This window comes from Triturus cristatus, chromosome 12 (genome assembly GCF_964204655.1).
Source record: "Triturus cristatus chromosome 12, aTriCri1.1, whole genome shotgun sequence".
Lineage (NCBI taxonomy): Eukaryota > Metazoa > Chordata > Amphibia > Caudata > Salamandridae > Triturus > Triturus cristatus.
This window is the reverse complement of record NC_140595.1, coordinates 656,776,098-656,785,529: the sequence shown is the minus strand read 5'-3', so window position 1 is coordinate 656,785,529 and position 9,432 is coordinate 656,776,098. Positions and strand designations below refer to the sequence as shown.

Genomic DNA, 9,432 nt, shown 5'->3' with positions numbered 1-9,432 from the left:
TGACTACTGTTGGGATAGTAAAATATAGCAATTATCAAGGTTCAATGGGCTCCTGCACCACCAATGGTAGGTACACACCTGGTACAGACTATGGGGAATTACGGAGCACTGGTTGTCGCAACAAAGGAGCGTAATCACAGATACACATCGAGTACACTCGTTCGAAGAATTCAAGTGAAGTTCTCGGATTTAAACCACAGGATACTAGGTCAGGCACCGCCGTGAATCCATAAAACACATTTGTACTGCAAAAAAGATGAGATAACAACACAGGCAGAGTCATTAGTGATCAGAGAATTAATCCATCTTTATTTCTGGTACATGAGAAGGTTTTCCAAGCATAGTTAATGTCATTGACAATGTAAAGAAAACGTAATTAAAGAATTGTGGAATATAGTCCTGGAATTGCCTAACTGGATACTGCAAAAAAGGTGGATTAAGGGTCTCGGAGGAAAACTGAAAATAGGACTGAATTAGAATCTTACAAATATTTAAGTGATTAAAAAGTACATAACCCAGAAAAGTATAAAGCTCAGATTTGAAATTCCCACATGGTCCTTTTAAACTGAAAAAAGACTGTTCTCTTGAATTACTGCTTTTGCGCTAACTTTACCCGTTGTGAAGAATGACCCATAAGCAAAGCACGTCACTTCCGCATGAGGGATTTCAAAGGGAGTCGTGACAACACTAGGTGTGAACCTTCATAGACATTTATGTATTATGTGGATTTGCTTTCTTCAACTCCATTTACTCCAAACTCAAACCAAATGCAGCCCTGAAACACGCCTCATAGTGACATTATTTAGCCAAGTCATGGAGTTTGCAATATCATTAACATTTTATCATTATAATTTTCACTGTCCACAAAATACAACTGAACCACTTTATTCAAGATTAAACCCTTTTCCCCACATAGCCTCTCGTGACGCTTTGGTTCTGTTATGAATTATTTTCAACACCTCCTATTTAGTACCAGTAGAAAAGGCTGGCGTATGACAAAAACTTCCAACGCGCCAAAACACTGCTCAAAATCCACATGGATATGACAGCCAAGTTTAGACCTCAACTGCTAGATGCACTGCAGCCAAAAATCACCCAATGTCAGACCCCAAGGAGGTGAGAGCATGAGCCGATGGAAGATCCCTCCGGGTCTGCGTCAAGGCAGGACACCATCTTCTGAAAAGAGCTCCATTTTGGAACTACTCCTGAATGTGAAATGATGATGGAGGTGTCTGCACCACCAATGAGGAATCGTCTCACACAAAGACTGGCCTTCATGAAGAAAAAGATAAAGAAACCAACACAAGTGAGAAAAGATAGGACTTCTCTGGTCAACTCTAGATCATCACAGAACACAAAACATGTATATTTCACAGGTACCAGCTTTGTGTGGCACGTAGGACTGGAAACCAGCTGAACACAGTAATCACAAAAAGAAAACCAAATTTTCGTCAGGAGCTCCTGTTCTAGCTCTTGGTTGCCAAACAGTGATAACTGTGTCACCTAGTGCTGGGAGGGGGGTAGGAGGATTGCGTAATATCTGCCAACCTTGGAACAGAACAGCTCTAATACAAAATAATCTCTTTGATGAGCTTTCTGGATACCGGAAAGAAATGAAAATCCTGAAGGATGTGCAGTTCCTCAACACAGTGGATTTTACCTAATCATGGCTTATTACCAGAACTCACTAAGATATACATTTAGCGCCATAATGCAGCAGGCAAAGGCTCATTAACATTGGCATGATAAAAATTAGTGTCTGACCAGAGTTTATAAACCTGTCAAAACTAAACATATCCCATGACTATTGACGCGCCACACCCTTCTACCATGGACGTCAACCCATCAGCAAGACACAAGAAGGGGACATGAAGAACAACAAATGCATACCCTCAAGATAAGAAGCCTTTTCACATTTTTCACTCACCCCATTAGTGCCATGCTTGGCTACGCTCTCGTCTCAAGGCGCTGTGAGGGTGGGCGGGTAGTGCAGGGAAACAGCAGCCTGAGAGGTAATTCCTGCACCACACGTTAAGTAGGGATGGATCAGCATAGCTTATATAAAACAACTAATCATTTCTGTTGCACTCAGGCCATGTGGTGGCAATATTAAGAGCTACTTAAATCCCTAGCCAGACCAGAAAAGAGTCCTTAACCTGTACGACATGGATAATGTTCATATGTAGTTGTCTAGCCTGTTTAAACTGCATTGTCTCTTTGCATTTGAAGATTGGAACTATTCCCCAGCATAGATAATTTTCAGCGCATTGCCTATATGAAGAGCTAGTAAGTAACGCAAGGAGTTCAGACAGAATACACTGTTCACTGGGGCCCACACGCCTTGAGGTTAAAGAAATACGGATTAGAGGAGGTAGACAGAAGAGGCACTAAGATGTCTCAAAAGTGCAGCTTGGTAAGTTAGCCATACACCTGAGCCGGGCCTTGTGGAAGTGTTTACGGTGCCAATGGGAAGAGCGTGTGGGGAGGTCACTAAGCTACAGGCATGGCCTTTTGGGGAGGTCACTAAGCTACAGGGATGGCCTTTTGTGGAGGGCACTAAGCTACAGGGTTGGCCTTTTGGGGAGGGCACTAAGCTACAGGAATGGCCTTTTGGGGAGGGCACTAAGTTACAGGCATGGCCTTTTGGGGAGGGCACTAAGCTACAGGCATGGCCTTTTGGGGATGGCACTAAGCTACAGGGATGGCCCTTTGGGGAGGGCACTAAGCTACAGGGATGGCCTTTCGTTCTCGAGCATCAGCAACTTCTATGAAAAGAACAGTTTAGGACCAATAACCGACGTGCAATCTACAAAATGTGTATTACAATTCAATCTGGAATGCTCTTGTTTTCATAGCAAAGTTCAGATGATTAGAAAGAGAACATTGTGATTTGCATAAAGAGGGTTAAGTAACCAAACATTCACCAAGACTGGGTTTGAATCCATTATGTAGGTCCTTTTCGCAAGGTCTGTAAAGTTTCTTTGATGAAAGATTGTACTATTTAATAAAATCTCCAATCTTTTCTGGGTTAGGGAACCCAGCTCGGTATATGCCTATACAAGATAAAAGTCAGGTTACTCTTTTTCACATTTAAATTAGTCCTGCTCCTCTGTGGGAGTTGCCGGAGAGCAGTAACTCTTCAACATAAATGTAGAATGGCTTTGTTGATCTCTGGGTTTGTCCAGTCATTTCGGATGTCATCGAGGTGGTTGTCAAAATCTACCAGGGTTTCGTACGATCTGTCTTCAAGGAGAGACCCAGAAATCCTCCGAACTTCGCCCCAGTCTTCATAGTAGTCACTGTAAGTAAACAAGAAGTCAAGTTAAGGGTTGAAATCCAAGCTAGAGTTTTGCTATTTGATTGGTCCAAATTTCAGCTGATGAGGCCTCGATTGCTGGGAAGTTTGAAGTGCCAGGGGCAAGAAAGGATACATCGACAAATGCCCCCTGGACATTACACAATTCGTCAATGGGTTGAAAAATCCCACTTCACTCAGAAAACAAAAACAACAAGCATTGGCATAGCCAATAGGTCTCGCCTTTGGCACCTTATAAGTGTTTAGCTAGATATATCGACTTTGCTAATGTCGTTAAACAATGTTGAGAGAAGTGTGACTGCTGTGCAGCATGCTGAAAAGTTATAATAAAAAAGTGTCAGAAGCATTTTTGTTACCTTATATATGGCCAAGAAGGCATTATCTATGTTCAGCCCAATCCACTACTTTGAAACCAATAGTATTTCCACACATATTTCTGAACTACAAAATAGATGCAATTCCTCGGCATAACCATCAGACAATGCTAATAAATTCTAGGTAAAGCGCGAGAAAGGGACAACCTTTCCCGAAGCATCAGCAGTCTCTGCTGGGAGGGAAAATGCCTCAACTTGAGAGTAGCTCGGTCGCTTGTTCGAGAACATTTAAAAGGGTGCTTTTTGTTGCCCCAGCTGCCTTCTCTGCAGGAGACCAGCTTCTCGCTTACCCTTTTAAATCCTCCCCTTACAGCTTCAAATATTTATGAGATGTTAAAAAGCCATTTACAACTCTCGTGAACATTCGCCCTAGTATACGGTTCACATCCAAACTACCTAAAAAATAAGGGGGTAAAAGTGCTTAGAACGATGTGCAGTACTCTAAAAGTAAGTCAGGGGCCACTAGCACTGTACTGAAATGCAGGAAAATGGAAAGCTGTGAAGACATTGTAAAGCCGAATGTGATTTCTTTCAAGAGCCTCTCCCGGCTGCTTGCTGTGCCATCTGCTGCCTGAGTAGCTTTGCAGTGAATGGAGCTGCACTGAAGCAGAACTGCTCGCGCACTAGGACACAATCTGGTCAGGTCAGCACTCCCTGCAGAACGTGATGCCCGTCACAACTGCCACCATCTCGGTACCACTGCATGACCACCCACACCCGGAGAGCACAGAATCAGGCACAGGTCCCATTTCTCACACATTCATTATCACACACACCCGAAATGCCCGATGGCTGCGCTACTTCAATCTAACTGCAAGAAGCCCATGCCTGCTGCTGCAGAGTACCGAAAACAACTACGCCCGCACTCAGTTAGGCACACAAAAGCTTCCACTAAACCAGATTTGCTCTCAACCATATCCATTCCCCCAACTTGCGATGATTATGTTAAAAAAATATGGAAGCACCGGGACCAGATCGACAGAGAACCAAATGCAAACACCCCATCTAATCAGTTTAAACCTTAAAAACCAAATGGGGCGGCTGCAGCGGCCGCAGCGGCCAACCTCTCCCAGCACCTTCAGCGTGTTACATAACATTAACCCCGCAGTTTATAAATGGACTGTGCGCCCGTGCTGTTAATCTAAAAGTGCGAAATGCGAGTCTCTGCATGTAATTTATATAAAAAGGCAAGATGAGCGAAGCGCGTTGTGAAAGTTAAATAAAAGTTGTACTTACACAAAGGCCAGTTGTGGCATGCTACTTCTGAGCCTTTGCAAGAGTTGAAAGAACAGGAAACATGCGCTTTTGAAATGGGGGGTGGGGCCTGTAGCAAGCGGAGGCTCCTGAGGGGATATAATTAGGAGTCTACAAACTATAAAAACGTATGGCTGCTGCACAACTAATGCATTGACTGAATGCCATGCAAGAGTAAACGCCAGCAGTTGTTTTACAAAAGACGACATATGGTCACCCTTCTAGATTAACGACACGGGTGCACGGTGAACAGTGGTGTCGGCAGCCCCCCTCCCGCCGCGCTTAAGTTTACAAATGGACTGTGTACCTGTGTTGTTAATATAAAAGGGCGATATGCAAATGTCTGCAGGTAATTCAAATAAAAATACAAGAAGAGAAAGCCGTGCTGTGAAAGTTAAATAAAAGTTGTACTTACACAATGGTCCCTTGCAGCTCGACCTAAAAAGGCACCTCGTCTCGCCCTTCGGGGTGAACATGGTTCACCTCCAGAGCCTGAGCCGCTCGCTGTGTTTCTACTCGCAGAGGATCCATCTCCTCGGCACATTCTCCGGTATTTAAATACCAGTTCTGCGGCCTCATTCCAGACTTCGCCGTCTCCTGGTTCTAGGTTTGCCATTACGAAGGCACGTTAATTGGACTTTGTATTTTGTATCGAATGGGAAGCAGCTCGATATACTGTTCACGGTGCATTCACAATCGAAGTGATACAAAGAGCAAACACAAGTAAATATCTGTAAAAGTCGGCGTTTCTTAAATCAGAGCAGATTCCATATTCCACACAGGATGGAAACTTCCTTTCAAGAGTTTCAAACTTTAAATAAATAAAGTTACAGTAATTCTGAGCAATCAAATATACAACTGAAAAACCACAAGCGACGAGAGGCCAGTAGGAACCATTCTGGGCAGTAAGCAACGGCTTGTGTTTTGGTGCCTCTCCTGCTACCCAACACTGTTCCCGCAGAAGGGAAGGTTCAATAAAGCAGTACTCGTTCTCCATACAATGAGACGGTTGCACACTGTAGCAATCTGGTGACGTACTCTGAGTTGCTGAAATCTCTGCTTTGGTCTGTTTCGACTTGCTCCGAATAAAAAAAGGGGGAGCTGTGCCTTTAAATTCTCTCAGTGGGTCTTGTTTTGTCCCTTCGGATTGATAAGCAAAGCAGTTTGTGTTTCGTAAGCGACTATTTTCTACAGAAACCCTGGGGAAGCCTTTAACAGCTGCATGCACGGCGATGAGAGCCCAGCGCTTCTAGAGATTTTCTTCAACTAAAGGACAAATACTAACAGTGTGTGTCAGGACGGACAGGTCAAGTAAGCAAGGGGATGGAGAAACAACGAGGGTTGGGGGGTTGAAGCAGGAGAGGCTGTCCGAGCGGCCATTACGAGTGTGGGGACGGTGCTGCAAATGAAAAGAAAAGAGTGCTTACTGTCCTTTAAAGGAGTGTGTGTAAAGCCACCTGTAAAAGATCCAGTCCCGGTGGGTGGGGCCAAAAGTGGACAGGGTGGTAACCAGGAGGGACTAAAAAGCCTCCTGGCCAATCATTACACCCCGTTTAGCATAATTGGTGACGTCAAATGACGAACGGCAATGAAAATTGAAGGCGGAGCGGACACACTACTTCTGGAACCATGTTGATTCCAAGAAGCTCTCGCACGACGAGTGCAGCGCATGTGCGCTGCAAACCCCAGGCGAGACCTAAAAAACAGAGAACAGCAATCCATATATACCAATTACTTTTTATTTTAAATATATAATCAAACATCAATTAGATTTCTAGACACCAATATGACCTATACGAGTCGTATTAACCCCATTAAATTTCCTTTCTACAAAACACAAATACACAACAAATATCACACTTCCATCAACCTTCTTTCTGATGAAATAGGTTTCCAGAGCAGCGACTAGCCACGTTGCCATTTGAAATCTATATTTAGCTTGTGTTGAGGAAAGGGTCTGGATATATATAAAGGAACTTTACAATGTGACTTTGAAGTGCCCCAACCATCATTGACATTTAAGAGGGAGTGAGTGTGTAAGCTAATCCTTATTGCTTGTTAGCATTTGTGTAGCCCACAACCTGCATGTGCACAGTTTGTATCCGATTTAGATTTGCGCGCTTTCGGAATGAGAAATACGTGCAGATTGTGGATGTTTGTACCCAATCAGAGGTGCATGAACCAGCATTGTGTGCTACTATCCCACAATTACAACAATCTAAATGACGGTTCAGTGAACACAAAAAACAATTGCTTGAGCAATGCTGCGATAATGTTGAGCTGAGCACTGCATGCAGCTCAGATTCTCAGACACCATCTCAGCATGAGTCAATAAAGGGGACCTTGCAGTGGGTCACTGAATTATCTCCCCTCCCCCTGTTCTGATGTCACACCACCATGTGCCCACTGGCTAGAACAACCAGCAAGTTTCTTTCTTCTTCAATCACTCCCACTTCAATTTCACCCTCACCCTTCAACCAACGCTCCTCCTTTACTACTTTCCATGAGCTATAGCCTCTTTCACTTTAAAACCACACCCTTTCCCTCCAAAGCTGTCCTTTTGAAATCAGATTTCCTCCTTTGTTTTCAAACCCACCCACTTCTCAACCAACCCCTTCCAACTTTAATCCTGAACAGTCTCCTACCCACCAGCGCATGGCGAAAACATGCAGTTTTTGAATACTGTCAGGGGAGGCGTCCCAATGCTTACACCTTGTGCTTAGCACTACTACTAGCTCTGTCAGAGGAGTCCACAACACATGGATATGAATGGAAATCCCCAGATCATTATACTGGCTGATCCCAGTAACATGTCTGACCATCTATGAAGTATCTCCATGTTTATCACAGAGGAAAGCAAACTTCAAGAGGTACTCACATATGGGGATCTTTGCACCTCCACCTGTTGTCGTGGTGCTCGTACACATGAATAGTAGGTTCTATGCAGTCCACCGTTAATTTTGTATTATCCACCTAACATACAAAGAGAAACAAAGAGATGCATCTACAAACGTTGACATAGACTGGCCGATTTTTGCACTCATATTGTGTATGCAAAATGTACTTGCTGTAAACATGAAACTCTTCAAAAAGAAACTGAGCCAACTTCTTTGACTTATAGAGAATCGCGAGTAAGTAATGCTCTGTTGGTTACGGTTGTATCACAGCCAGGGTCACTGGAAATAGTCAACAGGGCCAATTTATGCAACAGGGTTGAGTAAACTGCGGCAAGAAAAGGCAAATTATGTGGCGTAATACAACACATTTTGTGATATTATTACTTCATTATTTTGTCATTTTTAAACTTGTTAACACAATCTGGGTATTGTTTGTACCTTATTAATACCAGTTTAACATCCAAATACAGCAAATCACAACAGGAAGGTGACCATTCAACCTTTGCAAGGGCATTTCACTGCGCGGCAACACGTGTCGCTGCGTTTTTAATAACTTTTAAACCTTTTGAACTAGAACAATTTTTGGGGTTAAAATCTGCAGATTATGCATCAGATGGTGGATTATGTGGCAAATGAAGCTAATCTGAAATAATGTGAAAAAACGCCACAGCCGCACAATCGCATAATGTCACTGGCAATGATCATGGCTTCCTTGGGAATGGAATCTCTGGGTATAACTGCTGACTCTCTCATGCCATGTAATACTCTGAAGCTTGGAACAGCAGAACTGTTTTCGCAGATTAAAATAAAACATTTGTCAATGTTGGAGGACATAGGCTGCTAAACTGGACACATCTGGTGGTTTAGTGACTTACAAAACAACACAACAATAGTATGTAAAAACCAATGCATCCTTAGAATCTCTTAAAATGAACAATTTCACACTGTTTTCAAACCATGAAGTGACGTTTTAATAGCCCAGGATACGGCATATTTTAGTACTGAAGGCAGCCCACTGGCTGTGATTTACAAACCTGATCAATACAAGAGGTCTGAAGACATGCAGTCTGGCTGCATCTAATGTCCATCAGGAACAGCAGAGTGAAGTTAAAACTTCTAAAATGTCATATATTTTGTTTTTTTTCTTGCAAAGGTATCATAAGACAAACATATTATTTTAAAATCGTTCATGTTATGGGTTAAACTACAACCAATGATAGAACTTAAGATCCATTGGTGCTGCCCTGCCAGTGTCCAATCTGGATTACCCAAGGTGCAGTGGGAGTGTCTGCTCTGGAAACAGGCTTGCACTTCTTTAAGTATTAGGTGTTGTAAAGGTGTAAACCAATTGGCAGTCACTGCACTGGGGTGGAAATTTTAGAAAAACTCGAGTGCACAATCTGAATTTTACTTTATGCACCTCTCCTTGCCTTCAGTATTATACAACTTGCCGTCACTTGGTCCGAAAATATCCTGCATTGGTTGTTGGCCACACAGAACCATGGAAGAACCACTGAAGGTGGGCGACAAAGAGGGGATAAAAAGACATTCAGAAGCCTGGTGAATTCTTAAAAAATGTATTAAAATAAAC

General features: G+C 43.1%; 1 protein-coding gene across 1 annotated transcript in view; it reads right to left on the bottom strand.

Moving 5' to 3' along the window:
* Nucleotides 1-286: 286 nt before the first annotated feature.
* EMC8 (ER membrane protein complex subunit 8) overlaps nt 287-9,432 on the bottom strand; it is a 52,305-nt gene continuing 43,159 nt past the window's right edge. Inside the window, exons 4-5 of the mRNA XM_085638220.1 lie at nt 7,823-7,917; nt 287-3,299 (exon numbers count right to left, since the gene is read on the bottom strand). Coding sequence (XP_085494346.1) covers nt 3,140-3,299; nt 7,823-7,917 — 255 coding nt within the window. The 3' untranslated portion in view covers nt 287-3,139. The remainder of the gene's footprint in view (nt 3,300-7,822; nt 7,918-9,432) is intronic.